Source organism: Poecilia latipinna, unplaced genomic scaffold (assembly GCF_001443285.1).
Source record: "Poecilia latipinna isolate Pla-1442-1.1 unplaced genomic scaffold, P_latipinna-1.0 Scaffold2612, whole genome shotgun sequence".
NCBI lineage: Eukaryota > Metazoa > Chordata > Actinopteri > Cyprinodontiformes > Poeciliidae > Poecilia > Poecilia latipinna.
The window spans coordinates 16,630-41,635 of record NW_015115228.1 but is presented as its reverse complement, the minus strand read 5'-3'; the positions used below and the strand labels follow the sequence as shown (position 1 = coordinate 41,635).

The following is a 25,006-nucleotide window of genomic DNA, read 5'->3' as shown; positions in this document are numbered from 1 at the left end:
GTGATCGGAAATTATCTTCCGGTTAATTTTAGGGCACCATCACTTGTAAACACTGAAAATATTGACGGGGAGTTTGGTGAACCTAATGGTTCTAATAAACCATCGTAAAGGCTGATTATAAAACAAAGCCAGGAAATGTTTAGTGCATGTCTTCAGTTCTGCTTAGCCACGGAAATCTCCATTCCACTGCATATAACCTGGGAAAGAAAATATTTAAATAAATCATGAGTCGTTTAAAATGCTTTGTACTGTTTTTGCAAGTCACTGTGAGTTGTAAGATATTCTCCAGTTGGAAAACTTGTTTTAATGTTTGCGTGTAAGCTGCGGCTGTTGTTGCGTGGAGATGGTTTTTTATAATAATTAAGAAGTTATACAAAAGAACAACTTCTTTGTCTGTGTAAAGGTAGTTGGAATGCCAGATGAAGACATGACGAGAACTTCTCTCTATTCCCATTGACCTTAATCAACTAGAAAAACAAAATCTGCAATACCTGCTGCAGTAAAATACAGGAGATTATAGAAAAATTGACAATCTCCTGCTTGTTTTCTGCTCTGTGTTAATTTAAATGGCTCATGTACGATTGCTTAGGTTATTCCTTGAACTTATTTGATAATGCAGGTGGTGTTAAATCGGTCCTGTTGTCTGACCTTGAGAACAGAACAAGAGGCGTTCCTAAGGAATTGCAACAAAGTCCTATATTGTCTATTTTACTAAGATTGCCTGCAAATTAACTAAATGCTAATAATTTCAAGAGGGATTGAAGCGACATGCAGATGAAGCAAAGAAAGAGTCAAGGTGCCGGTAAACAGAGGATTCTGTAAGAGCAAGAAGTACTAAAAAGCAAAGTGAGAGGAAGATGAGTAAACAGAAATAATATAAAACTCCAGAGAGACTAAGTTTGTTGTGAAAAAGGATGCAAGGCCAAACACTGGAAGAAATAGCTGTATGATAAAAGATATAATTAGATGAGAGTGATATGAGAAGGAGGAAAAGGCCAGGAATATTGATTGGGCAAAACAAAAGAAGAAAGTTCATTTCCCTATTGATTAATACACAAAATTATCCTCTGAAATACACAGGCAAATGGAGCAAAAATGAGCCAGCACAACACAGAGCGATTAATCATCAGTATGGCGCAGTACATTGATGCCAGAAGCAACAATATGGCACCCAGAATGCATAAGTCTTACAGCATTTCCAAAATTTGGAAAGAAGTCAAGTCAATTTTAATTCACAGAAGGAAACTTGGCTCTCTAGAAGCAAAAAAAATATATAAAAATGTGTTTACTTCTTTTGTTGTTGCTTCGAGTTATCAAGTAAAATATCTCAACATTTCACTGCAACAAGCATTCAGAGAATTAGCAAGTAAAATGTCTGAAGAGTTGAAAGAAAATGTGAAGCTGCTACAGGCTTTCATACCTGACTCATTTACCAACCTTGAACATTTTGTCACATTACAACCTCAAACTATAATATATTTTTAATTAATTGTTTATTTAATAATTTGTATTTGTAGCACACATATATATATATTTAGGACCTTTCAATCTGATACCCCTGAATAACAAAAGACCGCTTGGTTCAGAACTACAACTGAGTGGTTTATGCTAAAACATTTTAATGTGTTGAAACGGATGGCTCCACCATATGAAATTCCAATAAATTGTAACTAGGGATGCAATGATATTATAATCAGCATGGTGGTATCTATCTGGTACCACATGCATCTACTCAAACTCATTGCTATTCATTGAAATGTGCTGACACTACAGCGACGGACGAGAGAATGACATCATCAGCCTGCGCAGCCCATTAACAGCATACAATGGAAGCAAGAAGAAAAAGAACCAACAATACCGAAAGATTCAATCAAAGTCCAGAACTTCTTAACACTTGCAATTTCACAAACCGTTGAAAACAAACTAATGCAACGCTGAGTGCCATGATTTTGCTAGCAGCATCAGGAATCTGCAGCACCTGTAAGCTCTCACGAATCGGACAGCGATGTCCGGGAACAATCTGCATGCAGCGGCAGTGAATAAATAAAGACTTTACTGCTTATAGCTGATCCTGCCTGCAAAAAAACGTTTGTGGTTTTACACACACACACACACACACACACACACTCACCAACCCATCGAGGGCGAGTTGAATTTAAGAACTGTATCTGTGATTAACAGGTGTGGCGAAGCTGTTTGTTCAAAAAAACAAAAGATGCAGTGTTAAAAACGGAAAGCAATTTGTTTCATTATAAGTGCAATTCTTTATCTTTAAAAACACAAAGTAGAACGTGACTGAAAAAAAAAACACACATTAACACATCTGTAGTTGTAAAATGTCAAAATAAGTAAAAGTTCAAACAATACAAATACTCTTTCATGTGGGTGGTGTTTGTGAACCATTTCTATAACTTCATCAGGCTTAGGTACAGCTGGAAATGCGTCGGGAAGTCGTGTTTGTTCCGTGTTACATACAATGTGTAGATGCTTACAAAGTCGAAGCTAGATCGTCGTTCCTCAGTAACCTTTCCTCTGATGGACTGGCAACATCTGGAGTGCACAGGTTGAAAGGTCAATCACTCAAACACGGAGAATCAGAAATAGCAATGAATGATTTACATTGAGATACACCCATCGAGGAAGAACACTGCCCCCTTTTGGTCTGCTGCAAGCAATTAACAAATTAAATTTCAGTAAATTAATGACTGCCACACAACTTGCAATCTTCAGTTACATAACTTACGTATACAAAATAACTCTCTCAAGTCAAGTCTTACTGAAATAATAAAAATGTATACCAGTGTAGCATTGGCATCTGAAAAGTACATCTTTTTGCTTTTTCTTTCAGTAGTTTTTTTTATTATCATTATTTATTTTTGCAATTTCCTGTTTATCATGTCTAGCTTTGCCATCTCTAACAGGACCAGCGAATGCTGCAACACAACGTCTTAATATGCAAATTCAACAGGTCTCGACACCAATCGACATTCTGTGGGATTGGCCCTGTCTAGATCTGTGTGCAGTCGTGTTGTGCAAAACTGAAATCTATATCTGGCAAATAAATGGACCTGAACCAAATGAGGCGTTAGACCACTGACTGGATGTCTATACCGGGCGACTGGACCACATCTGAACAGCTGGTTTCGGATTTGAACGTTTTGCAGTGTTTTGTCGTGACAGTTACGACTTTACTCTTGAGACTAAGGTTTCTCATTGTTTTTCCTCCAGCCCCCACGGTGGTCTCCTTCTCTTTCGATGTTGGCAACGGACCTGTGGAGCTGACCGTGCACTCAGCTGCACCCCTCAATGACGACCAGTGGCACCGCGTGATGGCCGAGCGCAACATCAAAGAAGCAGTCCTCCAGGTGGACCAGGTGTACCGGACATCCCGGCTAGCGCCCGCACAGGGACACACACGGCTAGAGCTGTTCAGCCAGCTCTACGTCGGTACGACACACACACACACACACACATGCTCACTCATAAAATTAACAATCATGTTTTCATTTAGAGGACTGCCTGCTGTGCACGCATCTTACTGCCTTCTGAACACTTATTGTTGCCTTTGTAAAGGACATATAGTCTAGAACTTGAATCGCACAAAATAACTTCTGTCTTCCATTCTTATTAAAAAAAAGGGTTTATATGTGGACTTTGTTTTCACTTGTGCTGCCCTCCAATTGAGACAACCACGTTCAGAACGTCTGAATGATTCATAAATTAAGGATTTGCCAGCTTTACTGCCCTTTAAGACGTTCCGTTCAGCTTAGCCACAGCCACTGCTAATTAAAAGTCTCCAGGACAGACTGGCAAAACAAAAAAAACAAACAAACAAAAAAAAAAAAACACAACGATGTGTTTTGCTTAATCATTTGCACATATGTGGACACACACACTCATCCTTGGAAAGTCATCCATTTCAGTGATCTGAGTTTTAATAAATGCAAAACTGACTCTCTTAGAAAGGTTGTTTCATTAATACTTTAATACCTTAAGTACACATTTATACTGCTATGGATTAACATTGCAAAGAGGGGCAATCTGTACTATTTGATTATTAGATGGTGCAACTTCTGCCTTAGTGACAGGGGAAGAAAGTTGGGTTGCTTCTGCTGTTTCTCTGTTCTACTCTTTAAGCCCACAATAAGTACAGAAAATAGAAAATCTGTCCTATTTTTTACCGTGCGACTTGACTTCTGCTTCAGTTTGTCTTTTGTGCTGAGCCTTCAGCACTCTACACAGCAAACTTCAGGGCTGAGAGAGTTTTAGGGATTTGCGAATAGAAGGAAAAGTGCTGAGGCAAGTTTGAGACTTCCCACTATCTCGTGGAAAAAAAAAAAAAAAGTTCCGCCCAAAAGAGATTGCTGAAATTTCCAATCAGGCATCCCGATGTGATAGCCTTAACAATCCTGATCCCCGTTTGTAATATAATTCCTTCCTCTCATCATTTTTCTCTCTGATTGGAACATCATCTTCTTATCAGGAACCCATTCTGCTCACAGTGACATTTATTGAAATGGAAAGAACTGAGAAAGGCTTTGTCTTTGTGCAACCTGCAGATATACTGGCCTGCAAAAGTATTCATACCCTTCAACTTTTTCCTCAAATCTTACAGCCGTAAACTTCATTCAGTTTTTATTGACCTCATGTGTGACAAACCAACACAAAGTAGCACATAACTGTAAACTGGACTAAAAAGGCTACGTAACTTTAACTTTCTCTTTGTTTTTATCCTTATAAAGCCTGAAATTTTAATCAAATGTGTATTCAGACCCTTTCATTCTGATAAAAGGGTCTGAAGAAGCATGACACAACCTACCAAGCTTTATATCTAAATGTGTTGAATACAAATGCACATCTCGGTTCTTATACGTTTTTTTTTTCTGGGAAAAAAAAATTCAACTTCCGTTTCACTTCACAGTTATGCGTTACTTGGTGTTTTATTCCCATACAACATAATGAAGTTGGTGGTTGTAGTGTAATCCATTTCTTCTCTTTGGATGCATATCTCGCTAACCTACCAAGGGAAGGACTGTGTGTAGCCACACATATGAGGTGACAGGGCTGCCTCATATCAAGTCTCTAAGCTCTGCTTAATCCTAAATAGAGCAACACCTTGAGAAGTCCCAGGAAGTGACCCAAGCAGTCACAGGAAGGGGCCTGGGGTTTGGCCCCTGGATAGAGATCTTTTAGTGTTTGATGAAGATTTTGTCCTGACTCACTTGATTGTGTCTTCTTATGGAACACGTCGTACCACTTCACACTCGTCTTTGCCTTCTATCGACGTGAATGTTAAAAAATAATAGCGGGAAGCAGGCTGTGAATACAACTGATTTCTGCTGCACTGATCTGAGACTGAAATACATTCTGTACAAATACAATCAGTTTGATTGATCTTTGTGTTTCTCTCTCTTGCTCACATCAAAGACAAAATGAGGCTTGATTTCGCTAACCTTGGTCTCATGTTTGTCTGTGTATCACCTCTTTCGCTCCCTCTTAATCAATACACTCCTTGTCAAGCGTTTGATTGCTTTACTGTTTACCGCACAGTGGCTCATTTGCTGTAATGGCTTTGAAAGTAAATGTTACACCATCAGCTTGCCGCCATTTACTTCACACTGTTAACTTTTAGCTTCCCATTTCGCTTCATACATGAACGTAGCTAAAAATCCTGCCGTGTTTTATTAGCTTTATGCCACCATCTGTGTTTTGATTTCCGTTTTGATTAATTCTCGCACTCGTGTTTTTTTGTTGTTTTTTTTCTAAGTCCTCTCATGCTTGGATTGTGCTGTCTGTCTTTTGTTTTGTTTTTTTCTTTCTTTCTTTTTTTTGCTTCTGTCTGCATGGACTGGGCTCTTGCTTGTTACCGCTCACTGCATGTGTGTGACACCCATCACAGGAAAACCAGCTGCACTCACCTGTCAAGACAGTAGGTAACATTTTATCTGTAAAACAAGAGATAGTCCTACAGAGCTGTGAATGTATTGTATTGAGTTATAAAATGCTGGTTGCAAAATTCAAAAATAATATGACATTATAATTGAAATAATAATTACATTTGGGTGACGAATCTGTCCCAGTCTTTTAAAAACCTATTTCTTGTTCCCACTTTTTTTGTTACACTTAAATGTTTCAGATCGTCACATGAATTTTTATATCAGACACAGATGAACGAAATATACCCAGTTTTCAAATGATTAATTCGTTTAGAGAAACTATCCAAACTAACCTTTTCTGAAAAGCTATTCAGCCTCTAAACCTGATAGCTGCTTATGCTATCTTTAGCAGCAACATTGGCTATCACACTGTAGCTTTTTTTGCATCACTGTGGAGGAATTTTGTCAATTTTGTGGTTCAGTCAAAATTTGTAGATAAGCTCAAGATGTTGTATTAGAAAGGATTAGAATGGGGAATTTTTTTTTTTGCCAGGTTGGTTTGGGTGTTTTTTTTTTTGTTTTTTTTCATATAATAAATGAAACTGTCCTTTGAAAACTGGATTTTGTTTGTTTTTCTTTCAGATTAACTTATAACAATAATAATAATAATAATAATAATAATAATAATAATAATAATAATTTTAATTTGTACTGCACTTTTCATTAGAAAAAATCTCAAAGTGCTACACAGTGCAACTAAAATCGTAAATAAAATCAACATTATAAAAATCATGTGGAGGCAGAATAGGCTTGCTTAAATAAAAAAGTCTTTAACTTGTGTTAAGGGTGTTATTTCTTCACGGCCAATAAATACATTGACTGACTTTTGAACACAGCCGGTTGCACTGGGTTTTTATTTAGGTCATCAGCATCCTATACAAATGCACTAATTAATCAAAAAAGCAGAAAAACAAAGAAAATCTTTGGGGGGAAATGCTGTTACACTGCACTGTAATACTTGTGGAGCTCAGTGTACCTGGACAGTAATTGGTATTTGCAGGCTGATTTTGTTTTTGAACAAGTTTGGTCGGCTGCCCAAGAAAAGTGTTTTGGAAACTGTTGGTGTTTAAGGCAGACAATTATTGGAGCAATTATAAAACTTTTGTGATTATTTTTTTGGGGGGGTATCTTCTTTTAGTTGTGCTATTATGTTGAAGATGGAGAAGTTAACTCAGTGTCTAATTATCAATTTCAGACATGAAGCCTCAAAGCATATCATGTTCACTCTCATCTTCTACCATGCTACAAATCCTGGATTAATCTGTCCAAAGCATCTTTCTCCCAAAGGGTCTGTTCTATTTCTGTTCATCTATCTGTCCTAAATATTCTTTAAAAAGCAAACCAAGCAGAACTTCTCTGCATCAGATTCTTTGCTGATGAATTGAATGAGTTGAGGTGATTTGTTCTTGTGAGAAACCCTACACAATTTTTTAGCTAAGTTAACTTTTTATAGCCTTTGAGACAGTGGCAAAGCTTTAACATGGGTTTAATCTTATAGTAGTTGACTTTTGTATTTTTAATTTTTGTGCATTAAAAAATTGAGAAACAGTTTTTTATGTTTCCTTTTTCTTTTCTATTTACAAGCCATTTTTTCAAATGTGATCAAGTGTTTTATCTCCGCATTTCCAGTTTTACCTGAGTATATAATTTGTAATTGATACGTCGTGTGAATACTTTTGAATTATAGACTGCAGTCACTCTCCATCAAGCTCTATTAGATCGCATTTAGGAGCCATAAAGAAGCAGGACACACCTGTGCTTCAGGATGTGTTGGTGTGTGCGTGCCTGCCTCAGTCTCTGCAGGCATCAGAGCCTGCTGTCCGTTTAATCAGAGACTGATTTAGCCCTGGGTAAACAGGTGGCAGAAACCTCCAGCCAATCAGTGCTACAAAATAGATTAATTAAGAGGTCTACTAAGAGTGTAATTCTTTATGAGTTTGGAAGTGGAGAAAGCAGGTGAAAGCCCACCTGCATCCTGATTTGTCAATGATGCATTGGCCGGAGAGAACCAGCGCATGTTTCGGTCGTCTTTCTATCTCTGCGATCCCGCAGCTGAGTAGTTAAGTTTCTTTTCTTCCCTTTATGTGAAAATGCTGATGAGGGAGGAAATAATTTGCACATTCAAGTTTCCTTATATGTCCTTTTCAAGTTGTTATTTCTCCCTAAGCAAGAGGATCCAATTTGGAGACTTGAATCCCTAAAATGTCCCGTGGCTCTTGTTAATGATGGTGTTCATCATGTATGCATGTGCATACCTGCATTTCTGTCCTACGTCAGGTGCTTGTATATTCAAATCGATACCTGTAGGTGCATGTTTATGAGTGTGTTTATTGCTTTAGTCATTTAGTTCCAAATTCATCTATTTAACGCCCTTACCTTGTCCATTTTAATGGGTAGTTAGATTGTAATGGTGCTAGACCAGAATGACAATGGAAGCATTTTATAAAAATAGCTATTGACACCCCAAGGCAACCCATTAATGTTTGTATTGACTCATTGAAATCAGGGGCGCTGTGTGTGGCGCGTTTTGAATGTGTTTGTCTGAAGTATGTAGTTTTGCATACGTTCCATGCGCCCACACGCTTGCGAGGTGTTCATTAAGAAACCGTGTTCATTAGGCTTTTCTAATTAGTGAAAAATCAAATGAGTTGAAGGTTGTTTCAAGAACAGTGTCGCAGTTTGAAAGATTAGCATAACATCAGTGGCTTCCTCCAGGCTCCGGCGTATTAGCGCTTCCAAAACTGATTAAAATGGAGCCTCTTGCATTCAGAGTGACTCCTGTAACCCTGAATCCCATTTGTCAACTACTCCCTGCTCTTCATTTCTTTGCCTGATCCCTTTCTGTCGCCTCTCAGGTGCTGCGGGGGGCCAGCGGGGGTTTCTGGGTTGTATCCGAGCCTTACGAATGAATGGCATCACCCTCAACCTGGAAGAGAGAGCCAAAGTCACGCCAGGGGTTATGTCTGGTTGCCAGGGTCACTGCACCAGCTTTGGGATGTACTGCAGGAATGGAGGGAAGTGTGTGGAGAGGTATAACGGGTATTTATGTGACTGCACCACCACCGCCTTCAATGGCCCATTCTGCACCAAAGGTAAGGACTTTTTTTTTTTTTTAATGTACCAGTTTCAGCCTCAGTGTGTATTCTAGTGTCTTATGCAAATGTATTCTCCAGTAGTAAGCCTGTAATCTCCTTTAGATGATTCGATTCTAGTCATTCAAAGAATTTCATCACCCCAAACGTCTGGGCAACACCTTCATGGAAACCAGGATGATAGCGGAACAATTAACGCTCACGCAGCTCCAGTAACTAGTTGAATATGTGAGTGAAAATGGGAACCAGTTGGTCAGCGCAGGTAGAAATACTGTCAGGGCTCTGGAGATTTCCTGGTCGTCTGAAGTTGAGAGAGCTGACTTGTGTATTCCTCTGTGATCTTAATGTGAGGAGAGATGGGATGGGGTTGCAGGAAGTTGACTGAAGTACACTTAAGTTTGCAATTGAAGCAAAATGTGCCACTATTTACACAAAGTTCTGTACATCCTCAAACTATTCCAATTCAAAAACTACAAATACATTTCAAGACTTTTATGGTTCCTCATTTGTAGGATTTTCACTTCAAACTTACAATAGTTGCTTTATTTCAAAATATAACACAAAATCCCTGAGCCTGGGTTTATCCACTTCTACAAAGCCATTTGTAGAAGAATTTTATCATTCACAGTCCCTTTTTTAGGCCGCAGAGCCAGAGTCAAATAGCACCAGAATTACTGCTATAGTACTTATGCTTTATTGAGCTTCATTGGCCGACACCCTACTGTGATTTTTGCTGCGCTTTGTGATTGTCCTCACTTCCTATTCAGTTTGCAGCCGTCTGTGTTGAAAGTGTTTGGGCTTATGATAAAAGCCATCGATTGGCAGTGATATTGTGCTTACCTACCAATTCTCCCTGACTTTGGGGTGCGCTTGCTGAATACTGAGGATGTGGAAAGGCAGACCTGGGAGATCAAACTCGGGGACATGAATAAAAATAAAACGAAATAATAAATTACTTTTGCAAAAAATGTGGGTGTGTTTAGGTTTTTGGAAGATCACAGACAGAAAATGTCACACTGTAGCTCTGCTTCGGCTTTGCTGCGTAGTGCTAAAACACCATGTTTGTTTCATAGGGATTTATTAGATAGTCTATTAAAGTTCTACTTCCCAGAACAAGTTTTTGTAAAGTACTCAGGGGAGAAGAGCAGCAATGTTGTCAGAGGCGTTCTGCTAGCTCCCAGTCAGAGAGTTGATCTCCGACACGTGAATTAATTTGTTTCCTAAAGTTGAATGGTGTTTTTCCCCTGCGCTCTTGGCAGGGGGGTGACAAGATGACAGAAAAGCAGTGTGCATCTTTTTGTGGGTAGTTGTGCTTGTGTATGTCTCTCTTTTTGTGTGTGTGTGTGTCCTCATGTGCCATGACAGAGAATGGCAGTGTGCAGTGATAGTGCTAGCATAAGACATGAAAAGACCTCCTTTGAATTTTGTCAGAAGCAATGAAGTATTTCAAGATTTAAAGAATAAAGATTAGCCTACTGTCTCTGTAAGAGGAAGGGTCTTGTGTAGAGGGGTGAACGAGTGTGTGTGTGACTATGTGCAGGTTGTGGAGTGGGGCTTGTGGCGTGGGGGGGGGGGTTGCATGGGTACACATCAGAGAAGCAGACGAAAGGGAGAGAGCACACCCTTGTGTCTGTTTGGTTTTTTGCACGTCACTTTAACTTCTTCATCGTCTGTTCCCTTAGATTTTTCCCATTTTCCCAAAAATGGTTTCAGTCTGCTTTTTTTTTTTTTAAGTTTCTCCCACTCATTATATTCTGTTTTCCGTGTCTTGTTTCTTTGCCCTTTTCCAAAGTTTTTCCATTCTTCCCTCTTTAATGTACCATCACCTTTTCCACCTCCCTAACCCATCCTCCCAGTGAGTGAAAAATGCATGGAGTCAGCCATAATTGCACAGTGCATTTCCATTGTATCCATATTTACACAGCGCTTAGGGGACCCTCCGGTGTTATTATTATACACTCCCATTCTTTTTGCTTTTCTGCCCTTGGGGGCCATTGGGTGTCTGCGTGCAAAGGTACATACACAAATGAATACCCGAGCGCAAGCAACCCACATCTGTATTACCTCTGCAGTCACACAATCACACAGAACATGCTGTGGCTCTGGTTCGCTTTTCTCATTCATTTTGCCAGAAAATTGTATGTTGCCTCTGAAGCTTTGGGCTTTGAGTGAGTCACTTTTTTTTTTTTTATTTCCTCCAGCTAGGCAGAGATGGAGGTTGGTTGCCCACAGATTTGGTCAAAAATGTTGATTTAAAAGGTGCTTAAAACTTTAAATACTCAGCTTTTTTTTTTTTTTTTTTTTTGCTGGCTTATGCCAAGTCAACTATTTGTGTAGCACGCTTCAGCAACGAGGCAGTTCAATGCACTGCATTTTGTCAAATACATTTGACAAAATCATCAAACACATATACATCAATTGTGTTGATCAATATTCCACTTACTACTAATCAAAGGCAACTATTTTTGTGGTTTTCTGGAAGTTTGTTCCATATTGGCTTAGGTTGACAGATTGCATCAGGATAAGAAACCACATGCGCATCTATGAACAGAAATGTTGAATTCTTGTTACAGACCTCCAATGTGAGAAGGGAACAAAGTGTGGAAACATCTGCAAACTCTGCAGGGCGCTAAATATTGTGTGAATTTTGTGGATATAATTTGGAGCAGCTTTAGTAAACTTTCTTAAACGCCGGCATAGAAAGTAATACAAGAGTACTTACAAACAGTGTTTGTCATAAACACAAAGCAATTTGCTAAATGGGCCTCTTTCAGCTTTGAAATGTATCTAAATGTATAAAAGGTTTTCCCCCGTAAGAATATTCCAGCCAGCAAAGTCTCCCATTTTCTATTAATAAGGCTTCTATTAAATTTAAGTAGCGTAGCATGAAGAATTTATCAGTCTGAGTCTGGTGGGAGACAGGGGTGCAGTGAAGCTTTATAAAATTTATATAAATGTGTTCAGTTGCAATTTTGTGTTCAGGAGGGATAAGACAAACATGTCGCAGTGTATTCTACATGGGGAAAAAATGAAAAACAAACACTTTTCTATTTGTATTTTGCACAAGCCTTCTTTTTAGGTTGATGGTGTTTGTCTGTTTTTTTAGCAGATCCAGACCGAATGTGCACACACACACACACACACACACACACACTCCAAACAAAGAGCATAACTTATATAGGTTACAGAAAATAAGGGCGCTTCTTTTGAACGTTTGATTATGAGAATCAATAAGCCCCCTGGAATGGTTAAAGCATGCCATTAGGTTCGTTAATGTACTGGTAAATGGCGTATTGTTTGGATTCAGGTGCTGGAGAGCAGCAATTTAATACCCACTTTACTACACCTGCAGAACACAACCGTATTCATGTGTGTGTTTATTCCCCTCTGGCTAAATATTATGTTTACCAGCTTGTGTCTTTGCATGTATGAGTCAGCGAGTGGCTCCCTGTGGTGTGGTTATGATCCAAGGTGTTTTTCTTACTTTCTTAATTTTGTTTTATTGGTTTTTTTTTTCTCTTTTCTCTCGCTGGCTTTTCTGGCACACATGCAGATGCACTCGTGTATTTCCTCTGTGCGTGCCTTACTCACTTGAGGATATAATTTAATTTTTTTACTTTTTTTTTTTTCTCCTCCTTCTCACCCAGATGTTGGTGGCTTCTTTGAGGCAGGAACACTGGTCAAATACAACTTCATGCCTGAACCAGTTCCAGGGGCCAGTAAAGACACAAAAGCCTTGACGCAACAGCTGATGCCAAACGACGTGAACCTAACAAAGGAAGAAGTGACCCTCAGTTTTAGCACATCCAGTTCTCCGGCAATTCTCATGTACGTGAGCTCCAAGACGCAGGACTACCTGGCTCTGGTGTTGAGAAACAATGGTAAGGCTGACATGCACGCCTGCAGTTTGCCGGTTCTCACTTGAAACAGCAAAACTTCAGCCGCGGCTGCGGGTCTCTTCAAGGCTCACTGCAGGTCCGGTATAACCTCGGCGGTCTGAGGGAGCCGTTTGCAATAGATGTGGACCAGCGTAACCTGGCCAACGGACAACCACACAACATCAACATGTCCCGTCAGAACAGAAGCATCTCCGTCCAGGTACAGTCTCGACACACGCATACGTCCTAAACCCCTCTCTTGCTCTTGCAGCTTTGAATCAATACTCAGAGCAAGGGGCAGGGAAGCTTTAGCTTGAAATCCATACAATCGAGTGCCGCGCAGACTGTCACTGAGCTACTGCACGTAGATATAAAAATAAACAAAATGTTTTTCTGTGCAATCTCACAAGCCCAGCAAGACTTTAATGGATTGTTTGCATTGCACCAGAGTGTCCCCTTCTCCTCCCAGCTTGTCTGTTTCCACTTTTAATCTACTTTCAGAAGCAACCTAAGCACAGTAACGGAGAAAGTATCGATCCGTGTGTGTTTGACGAGGGCACATTGCTGTGTGGGTTTTAACTGCAGCCATTACTGTTTGTATGTAAAGTATGCAAGACTGCACATTAATGCGAGGCGCATTAGGAGACACTGAATACGTCTGGAATATGTCTGTTGTAGTGCATTAAAGAAGCATTTTTTTTTTTTACCCTCTTTAACTTTTCCCACATTTTGTCACATCACAGTGTTTTCATTGGAATTTTATATGACAAATTACAATAGAGTAATGCATAATTGGGGAGTGGAAGGAATGTGATCTATGGCTTTTATGTTTTCATTTAAAAATAAATGTTGAGAAACAGCCCGTATGCCGCTGAATAAGTTTCAGTGAAACCAAATACCTTCAATAGTCCATCTGTGAGCAACAAAGTCTCAATAAACATCCAAATGCTCTGCGAAGGGCTTAGTCGTTTACTAGAGAACATTACTGAACAAACGGCATTATGGAAACCCAGCAGCACAGCAAACAGGTCAGGCTTGAAAGTTATGGAAAAGTCAAATGAGTCAATTTCCAAAATAACATTCAAATATATCTCACCGAGCGCTGATTAATACATCATATGAAACAGGAGAATGTGACACAACTGCAAACTAACTAAGACATCGCTATGTACTGACACTGACAGCCTGGGTAGGTAGAGCTTCTGTCAGAAAAGCAGCCAAGAGGTCACTGCTCATTCTGGAGGAGCTGCAGAGACACAACCAGCAGTTAAGCACTATATATATATATTAAAAAAAATTATTGCTTGATTGATTGATGTCCACATTTATTAAAAGATGTTTGATCATTTCTGCCTGCAGTCAGAAAGCTGGTCAAAGTTAAGATGAATTGTCATCAACTACAGGTCAGTCCTTTTAGACATTGCCAAAGACTTGAGACTGGGATGGAGGGTGAAAACGGTAATCCCAAAATACAATAAAATTTTCAAAGAAGTTTTCTATATTAAAGCACCTTTATGCGTTAGAAAGACTCAGTCTATGAAAAGACTTGAAAACTAATGTTAACAGGTTGCAGGAATGGTATTTCCTGAAAATCTTGTGCTGTTGGAGCTAATTTGCAGAAGAAAAAAAAAATGAAACAAATTCAGGTATGGCCTTGCAAAGAAATGCCTCAAAAGACTTGTAGCTTTAATTGCACCGAAAGATGGTTTCATAAAGTGTTGGCACAGGCTAGGCTGAATGCAAATGAGTGCTGCACTTCACCAAATGTCACTTTCCTTACCCTTCAAAGGAATGTGCTATTCTGTGTTGCTTTGTTTACTATATGAAAATTCTAAGAATAAGCTTTGTGGTTTGTAGCATGAAAAAAATGTTCGGCAGACTTGAATGCTTCTCACATTTAGCTGCGTGACATTTGGTTTTGTGCAGTTGCAATGCTGGATGCAGATTGAGCAAGACAATTTAACAACTTTTTTATAGTGTGACTGTTGCTTGTTTTTGTGCAATTTAAGGATTGATCATTTTGACCTACAGCAGTTTAATTTAATCGTTTCATATTTGTATGGAATTGTATTGCATTTTTATCATTCCTCAAGAGTCTATCTCTTGCAAGGAGGGAAAACCAAGAAAGCAGACAAACATGTGAAAACTTAAACTGTATCTTTCACCTCTTTTTAGAATTTGACTAATTTGAGCTCCGATGTATCACTAGTTAAATATAAATTAAAAATAAACTATTTGCTTGATATATTTCACACATATATTGAGTTCTCAGTATAAAATCCTGTCTATCCAAAGATTAGTTAGGTGGCATTCTAATGTTCAAGAAACTATGCGCCTCCTAGTGATCCAAAGGAGACATTACATTGTTTTTGAATGAATCTGACTCTTCTGTCTGCAAAACATTGCTGAAAGAATCTCACATTGGTTGTCAATGCTGTGTATTTCCATGTTTGTTTTGTTTTTTTCTGTTATACAAAAATATATAATGTTACAAAGGTCCAAATCATGGATTGTTGCTCTGATATTCATTCGTCGTCCCAAAAGTTGTTTTCTTTTTGCTTTTCTTGTAAATCAATGTTTTGGAACCATTCATTTTGCAAGTTTCAGAATGAAACGGACAGACCTATAACAATGTTAGATGTTTAATTTTGTCCAACTTCTGTGTAGATAACCAGTGTTCATTAATTAAAGCTTAATAATAACCTAAAAATGTTTTTGCACAAACAAAAACCCTTGTCTTCAAGCATGCCAGATATAAGAACAGCAAGTTTTAAGAACATACGCCGTTACTCCTTTTTAGTTTTTTATACATGTCAGTGAGTGACTGCATTTCATCACCACACAAAGGTCTAGTATGGATACACTGTTTTTGTTTGCCAAAGCCTTTATTGCACTGTTTCCTATCCTTGTATGTGTGCTGGTGTAATGGAAAACGCATCTTAAAGTGGGACTAAATGTGAAGCAATAAAAGAGAATGGCGGAATATCAAGTCCTGTCACGTCTTTGACATATATATATATATATATATATATATATATATATATATATATATATATATATATATATATATATATATATATATATATATTTTGATGTGCTGCCTTTCTAAATAATGCATGTGTACTGGGATCAAAGTTGTGGAAGTCAGTGCTCTGTTGCGTCAGAAGTGTGTTACTTTTTGGTGACATCATCGTCTTTTTTTCTTTTTCCTTTCCTGAACTCTTACACTAAAGACTCATGACTTCACTTCGAATTGAACCCCCTCGGCTTGAAAAGACTTGATATCTTACGTCAAACAGACAGTAGGTTACAATGGAAACTTGCCTGCCATGCAATGATGGAACTGTACCACGCACACTTTCCTGCCCACTGTGCACCCCCTGCTAATTCCCACAATTGCCTCCTCCTGTTGCTGTATCACGCATGCCTCATCTACCGTCTGCTGTCTACCTGCTTTTCCTTCTTACTTTGGCAGCATAGACTCCAGCGGTTTGGGGGAGTTGTTCTGTCATCCAGTGCTGCAAAAGGGGTGTTTGAAAAGTTGAAACAAAAAATAAAATCGGGGAGGACACTGCGCAGCATTACTCTGTTCCACATCGTTAAGGAGATTTCAGTCCTGTCTTTACTTGGGACTTAACTAGAGTCTTGGATGGAAAGACTTGACTCTCGTGACTTGCAAAAGAATGGCTTTGTTCCTTTTCTGGTGTTCAGGTTTTGAGTAAACACACTTTAAACTTTAATGTTGCCTGGACTGCATGTGTTATTACTTGCATAATCTTCATTTTTTGATGATAATACAATAATCCAAACTCATCTGGACAAATACACACAACTCTGGGGGGAACAGTTTGCTTGATTCCTCCAACATTTCTCACTTTAGTTTTAACCTGCTCTGCTGTCTGTGAGCAGCTCCATAAAAAAAAAAAGCCTCCCCAACCTCCTGCATCACTGACTGCTTTACAAACAGACCACAGTCATCAGACAGCTGACTGAAGAGCTGAGTGGGTGGACAGCAGCACAGGATCACTGCAGGAGACTGTACTCTCCCTACTTCTTTGTCCTGGGAACTGCTCTGTAGGTTTCTGACATGAACTAATCCCTTGACAAGCTGCAGGCTTTTCTCTGGGTGGTCCATCGCTACCCCTTTGGATGTCTGTTCGCCAATTTCTGGATTCCATGCTGTGCCCTTGTTGTGATCTTTGCAGGATGCCTGACTTGCAGAGATAGCGAGGCCATGCAAGGAGACAGTGCTGTATTGCTTTATTGAGAGTAGACGAACTTTCAAGTCTGTACACATGCTTTTGTGGTTATCCTCAGCTGCGTGCACTATATACTGCTTTCTTTTTTCTTTTTCTTTTTTGAAAGCTCCTGCCAAAAATCCTGTGGCTAACTTGTTGCTTATGAGTATGATTATTTTTTAAGATAAATAGGGTTTCCCGAGAAGGGGTATTAGTGGGACTTTATTTATAGAAACAGGGAGTTCTCCGGCCCAAGCTTCCAGTCTCATTTTCTTAATTGAAACAGCAGACCCTTGAGATGTCTCTGAGAAAGCTCTAAGCACGAGGTAACTTTATGTTACTGCTCAAGCTTCCAATATTAAAGAGCAGTCAGTAAATTCAAACTGTATTCAGAATTTTTATGTACAAATATAATCATCTGCACAGTGGAACATTACCTTTAAATTCACTCTAGCAGTTCTATAGGCACTACGTTACTTTGGTGTTATCACTTTAAATGTGCCCTCTTAACTAGGGTTTTCAAAAATAATCAATATTTTTGGTTAATTCATTTTTGCAAATTGTTTTGGATACTTCTTTTCTTCAAAATTGAGACAAGCTGAGCCTTTTATGCCTTCAAATTGAGACACACACACACACACACACACACACACACACACACACACACCCTTGTTTATAGACGTTCTCCTGAAAAACCATGGCTGAAAATCAAAAGAGTGAGCTGCTTCTGGAAGCTTAAAACTCCATTAACATGGCAAGTACATAGTAAGAACAGGGAAAGTCAAAACCATTGTTCAGAGGTATTTTTTCTGTGAGGCAGACAAACATAAAAAGCCAATAAGAAACCTTCAGCTACAGAGCACAGGCTACGAACACAGTGCAACCAGTGTAACCATGCCAAAGACTGACACTCTGAAGTTTAAAGTGGACTTTAAAGCTGCTGTTCCCCATCGGGGAAGAATCACTGTTTAAACATTAGCAAGTTAGTGATGGTCCCATCGAGATGCGTGTACCGACCAACTCCCCATGGCACAACAGATCCAGTCTACTGCAGGGAAATCTCCAGCAGCAGATGGTTCATCTGTAACAAAAGGCTGACGCATCCACCGGCGTTTGTCTGTTCAGAACTAGAGGAAGTAGCAGCTAATGTGGCAAATAACAAAACTGTGACTTCAGACCCACTGACGAGTTGAACAGAAGTTAGTCGGAGCTCGTCACAATATTTCCTGCTCACTCCAGTAGATCCCAAAAGAAAATATGGTGCATAACTGGCCAGAACACATTTGTACATACCAGAGTCGTCTTCTGATTGCCAATTATATGCAGATCTGAATCTTAGGTGAATACTTCCATAAAGGATGTTAACACTTCCTCTACGTTTATTGAATGTTTTGTTGCGCAGAAAATTCGCTCTTTGAAGTTGTTTTTTTTTCTAAATATGTGCTATATGTATTTTTTTATTTTCGTTTTTAAGAGAAAAATAAGGATAATTTTCTTTGATTAGCAAAAAAAAAAATTTAAATCTGAATGATGATAAATTATATTGAAATAATGTACTTCTGGTAATTATTATTAATCAAGCCTTCCCTATAGCTCATTGCTTACAGTCGCATTGTGCAGCAGGAGAAATGAACTAAAGAAAATGACATTTAAAAAATAGTCGTGTTTTTCTCATATCGAGTTAAGCAGAGTAGATGCATCCATATTCTTTTATGACGCATCTCTTGAAACTGTTGATTATTGATTATTGGTGATTCTCACAGCGTAGGACCTGATCTGTTTTTTGAATATCAATTCAACAGGGGATAACACTTATCAAAATATTCCAGTGTTTTGTGTTTCGTGTGCTAGTTTTGCACAGCGTCAAGAATTAGGATGAGCACTGGAGGGCTTGACGTGGTGATTTAGTTTTAAGAAAAACAAAGTGATTATCAAAGTAACTGTAGGGAGTAAGGCATGGAGGGAAAAAATAGATTAAATTTATAGATATGGTGTTAAAAGTAAAGCCGGGAGGTTCACTAACAGTGATCGCTTTGATGGGTAAAACTTCTCCCTGTTTTGCTGCCTCAGGGCGCTTCTCGATGTGTAAACAGACAACAACTGATAATATTTCTGCTACAGTGAGATCCTGTTTGATCTGCAGACGCTCTGACTGTGACCCACACTTTTACTAATCCATTGTAAGAAATATGAGACAGAGTTTATTTTCTTCCAATAAACACAACATCACAAGTACGTTCTTATGGAGCAAAGCAGCTTTTTTATTTTTTTTTTATAGCATTTTACCCATTCCAATATACAGTGCAAAAAAAAGTGTTTCTTGTTAAACTTGAAAGCTTGAAGTTCATATAGTAACTTATTAAATTTAACAAATTTGCTGCAGGTAATTTAAGCAGCAAAATGCTGTAAGATCATCAATTTTCCACTTAAATTTTCTTTTACTTCTTCATGCAAATGAGCATAGCAGCGTTTCTCCTCGAAGGCATGAGTTGGGTTTCCGCTGTATTGTCTGCTAACAGGACCAGTTCAGGCTGTTATTCTGCCGTTGTGTTGACTCGTCATCAACTACAAGTGTGCCTAAACCCAAGTTATGAACATAAAGGCCTTTTCACCAATCATGGACGCTCAAAGTTTATGGTGAGTTGTTTCTGCACTTTGTTTCCGTTGTGTAGTTCAGAGGTTGCAAAGCTACAGTCTGATCTTTTCTGTTGCTTCTTACTTCTAACATAAGGCATCTTTAATTTATGATTTGTCTATATGGGAACACCAATCTTACAGTGTTTTAATTAGAAAACCTTTTCTTGAAGTGCAGAGTTTCAAACAAAGCTTCCGTCAGATGTTTCTTTGGTGACAACCACAGACAGCAAACCATGAACAGTATTGTTTAGTTTGCAGCCTAATCTGACGACAGACTGCTGTCACAATTGGTTTCTCTAAGAAATTTCCAACACAAAAATCCATTCACTTAACTTCCAAGGAGACCTAGTAGAGAGTACGCACAAGCAATCGTCTTATTGTTTATCATCACCCTGAAGAAAAATGACAGTCATCAAAATGTGCCATCCTGTGATAACAAACTATCGGGTTTTGGTCATAAAAACAGTTTTAAGTGTATTCCACCATTGCTGCCATACAACCATCTACAAACGCTCCACTTGACATTCATAAAGTAAAATATATGCAAATTATAGTATCATGTCTAACATTACGGCTGCATTACTGAAAATAACTGATAAATAAGCCTCCTTTTTGGTAATGAGTTGGTTTATATTAAGTAGTGTTTGTGTTTTTACAGCCAACAAGACCGCCATCATTTCTCCCCCCCCACCCCCACCCCCTTCTATCGTTTACCACACGGTAATTTAAAAAAAACTTGAAAACGAGCTCGTTGTTCTCTGTAAAGAAGTGAATTTAAAATGATCAGAACTAGCCACATAAATCCGTTCATTGTGCCAAGAGTCTTACGTTCATTTGGTCTAATTGTTAGTTAATCTGTCATACTTTACTCATTACCACAGCAGCCAATAAAATGTTTATAGGACCTGAGGTGTGATGGTGTGTGCTGTGCTGCAATTTGAGGCTTACTGAAAACGATTGTGTTAAAGTAATCCCATGTAACTCATCAGAGCACCGCTCTGCAGTAGTGGTTATATGTTTTTGGTTTAAAAACTCTGTCACTGTGTACGTACAATTTCAATTCCACTCCCAGTATTTTATTGCTACCCTAAGGCGACAATAAAATTATTTACTGTATATTGAACAAAAAAATGACAACATTTTCTACTAAGCTCACCACATCATCATATCCATTGTGACCATCCTTCACCATGTTTCTTCCTGACTCTGAATTTTCATGTTTTATGACTATTTTGAGCTTTGATTTTTAAAGAATCTCTGTATATGACATCCCATGACGTGAGCAGTACTCAACATTAATCCTGAGACATTTAGTAGCTGCATGTAGTAATAGATATTTGTCAATTACTGCACTATCGCTCTGATTTGCTTTTATGAGTGAAGGGTAGAGCTATGAGTAAAACGCATTATGGAGTTGATTTTGTAAAGAGCCTGGAGACCAAGTAGATTTTTTAATAAAGGGAACAGCGGACTCCTAACTGCAGGCTAGAAAGTTGTCACTTCTCTGCAGTTCAGAAGACAATTCTTTTTAGGCAGCTGACAAGTAACTATTGAGGTTCACGACACCAGAAGAAACAAAAAACAGAAAAAGTAAACATGTGCCTCCTTGAATGCAAAATCAAAGAGTCGGGTGGAAACATGGGGAAAAAAAAAAAAAAAAAAAAACTCAGTGATTTAAGATGTGAAAATCTCGAATGAAAAATAAGATGCTATTCATGGATTCACAAGCAAATCAAACCTGACATTTAAAACACAGCTGGGTGGTGAATTGGGGATTCCCACTGCAGGAGTGTTTTTTTTATTTTTTTATAGACTTGCTATTTTTCCATTTAATTGTTTTTTGTGCCACTCGTAAAATTAATTAATGTTGCAATCCTATTGTTTTACCTTAAAAACAATTGACTTGTCACCATAGCAGCATTGCATTGTTATGTCTTAACCTACACTACGTCAGTATACCCACGCAGTGCATCTCTTTCTGACTGGAAAAAAGGATTTTATTTTGTTCTTCTTCACCCTGTTGTTGACAAGAATGATGGTGCTGCCTATTGGCTCAGGATATCGTGACAAACTTCTGTCATGCGCGGTACTTTTCGCCGACTTTTCCTGAAACTCTCCCGTGTGGCTGAGATTCCTTGCTGCAGCTGCATGGAATATAAGTAGATATATTTGAAGAAGGGATTTAATAAAAAACCTGAAAGAATATGGGAAATATTGATGGATGTACTCAAAAGAACTTCAGCTTGTAGTTCATTCTCTAGTGATAACTCACTGAGTAGCCCCAAGGTCGGTATCTACAAAGATACGCAAGTGAAAGTTGTGAGTGTTAAACTATTTAATGAGTGCTTCTCGTAGTTTTTATCTCATTAAGCTAATTGTTTTGGGCTTGCGTTGCTATTGGTAAATGACACCATAGCAAATCACAAATTCCATTTATTTTGGGATTTGCAAGTACAACAAGCACTAAAGGCAAAGTTATGCCCAGTGTGATTTCATCAGGGGCGAAAAACTTGGTTCTTGGTAGATATGTTTTAACAAAACATAAAAAACTGACGACATGTTACATTTTCAGTTGATAGATAAACTATGTCTAATGGAAATTTGATTGATTTTTGCATAAATCTGACCAATGGGTTAAAGCAACGTGTCCATTTTGCACATTATCACAATGCATTTAAATAATTAAGCCATCCAGACTTTAGGCGAGCCTAATATTTACAGTACGTCAGGCATGTGGAGTACCTGCCGAGATATTCCCACAGAGAGAAGCAAAAGGCGGCAGTGTTTGGTTTTTAAGCAGCCTGAGAGGTCTCATTGGGTTAGTTCACTATCAAAGGCCCACCAAGATGAGATTAAAATGAGCCCCCATCTTCCCATCTCCGAGATGAAAGTCAGAAACGCCTTCGGGCAACAGACATCTCATCCGAGAGTTCCCTCCTCTCATCTCCAGTTACTGTCGATAGATCGGCCGCGTGAATGAGTGCAACGCCAATGGAGCGAGACGGTAATGCGGCAGATAACTGATAATGATGTTCAACTATTTATTCAAGGTTAAAGGGGGAGATGCTTTGCATTTCTTTGCTCTTATTTGTTTGCCGCGAAATGTGTGATGGGATTATGTTCATCTCCCTGATAAAGCTGGTGAAATGAGAGGTGTCAGGAACGCAAAATGCTTTAGACGCATTAGTTTGAATGTATCCAGCACAAAGACTCAATTCAATTTTTTTTAAGAGCATAGTGAAATAGATTCCCAACACCCCCTTGTAATTTTCTCCTTGTCTAACACCTTATTAGTTTGCTTACGTAAGCTCAATACAACATAAGAGGCATTAAAGGAGAGAAGTGCGTTCTCTAAATGGTGCGGCGAAGGGAAGGGATCCCAGTAATTGAGGCTGTAATAGACAGAGTTCAGTGAAATGGGGTTTCTTCTGGCTGCCTTCCTCTGTGGACCTTTCTGTGAGGTTTCAAGATTCAAACCGCCCTCCCAGCTTGTGCAGCCAATTTGTTTTCTCAGATAAAAGTAAATAAGCTGAGCGCAATTTAATTGTGCCCCATTATCCCACCCTCCAGTCACGGTGGAAAACAAAACCCACACAGTGCTCCGCGGAGACCAGGCTTTTGGAAGGAATCAAATTAGGATAGGCCGTAAGTACGTGTGTGTGTGTGCGTGTGTGTGCCGGTGCTTATTTTTACTCTCATTTGTGCCTGAGAAAGAAAATAGTCTGAAGAGCTGCGGGTGAGAATTTTCCCGTGCGGGAGCAGCCCACTGATTCAAACTTGTAAACACGCTAGCATGAATCGCAGTCCTTTAGTGACAGTGCAGCTCTGCTCACGTCCAGCAGGAAGCCAGAACTTTTCGCTACTTTTAACAGGAGACATTTCCAGTAAAACGCCCTGTAGCAAAAGTCATTGTTGTCCTCTTGGCTTTGCCTGTTGCGTTGCTCTCTCTGTGAGCTCAGATACAGTCCTCCTGTGAGCGGAAAGAGAGAGGGGAAACAGGCTGATCTTTTATTTTCTGGATGCAGAGAAACCAATTTGAGGGGCTGAAATTATTCTCATCAATAGCACCAGCTGCAGCCTTCAAGCTAATTAGAAACTTCATTGGTACAGCAATAACAAGTTAATTACGTTGCAGGGATATTAAAGTCGTGTATTCCCCTCCCTCCATCACCCTCTCTGTTCTCACATTTCTATAGATGGAGTAGTTCTAAACGGCCTGCCTGTTTTCTACCCGGCTCAGAGAGAGAGGCTTTAAGTTCATACACATGACGTATGAAGCAGCGTAACACTAATACGTTAATGCTAAAGCTGCATGTACATGTATTCACCATTATGAAGAGTACTGCTTCTTTTATTTCAACTGTGAACAGAACCAAAATATGCCGTTAAACTTGCAGATTATAAAACATTTTTAGTTGATTTGTGGTGGTTGTTTAATTTGTTGCTTAAACCCTTGTTAGGCACCCAGGATTAATTGTCTTCGTCGTTCCAGCACGTTGTCAGACCGCTCTTTGATCAGGACCACGGGGATTTCAAATGCACCGTAAAGGAGCCTTTTCATTTCCTAACCGATATCCTTTCTTAAGAGCATTTACTGCTTGCGTCTAATCGCACCATCAGTGTCAGCCGGCACGCAGTAAAAAAAAAAACACTTTGTGCATGGCACAGGTATCGATGAAACAGCACTATTTGACAGCCTTGGAATGAGACCAAGGCATCTTTCTGGCAAGGTCTGATTGTATATATTCCCTTTCCTGGCATGGTTGACTAAAAATCAATGTAAGTGATTATCTTTATTCCATCATGAATCTTTTGTCCTGATGGAAACTGATCCCTTGCATGATATCAGTGTCCTGGGGGACAAGCTGTCTCTTAAATGTTTAATTGAGAAAACGTTGTGAATCATTTGCTCTAGAGTTTGAAGTCCTGTGAGGTAAAACTAACAGAGCGTCTTTGGGAGGGGGAAAAAAAAAACGCCTCTCAGCACAAAATCCTTTTTTAAATACTTTTGTTCTCCCGTCTCATGTTACACAGATGACTGTTCAGCTCACACTTTGCATTTTTAATTACTCGTATTATGTTTGGGTTTCTCTGTGATCAGGTCCACGGCATTACAAATATCAGCTCATAAAGAGTCATCATTTACACTCAGAGCTACGTCTCCTCAGCGCCTACGGAAGGTATTCACCCCCTTGGGTGTTTTTCATTTTTATTGCTTTTTCAAA

At 39.0% G+C, this 25,006-nt stretch overlaps 1 protein-coding gene across 1 annotated transcript in view; it reads left to right on the top strand.

Moving 5' to 3' along the window:
- The window catches only part of LOC106938517 (contactin-associated protein-like 2), a 73,503-nt gene that overhangs the window by 32,233 nt on the left and 16,264 nt on the right, over window positions 1-25,006 (top strand). Inside the window, exons 3-6 of the mRNA XM_015020592.1 lie at window positions 3,229-3,447; window positions 8,792-9,028; window positions 12,676-12,909; window positions 12,993-13,126. Coding sequence (XP_014876078.1) covers window positions 3,229-3,447; window positions 8,792-9,028; window positions 12,676-12,909; window positions 12,993-13,126 — 824 coding nt within the window. The remainder of the gene's footprint in view (window positions 1-3,228; window positions 3,448-8,791; window positions 9,029-12,675; window positions 12,910-12,992; window positions 13,127-25,006) is intronic.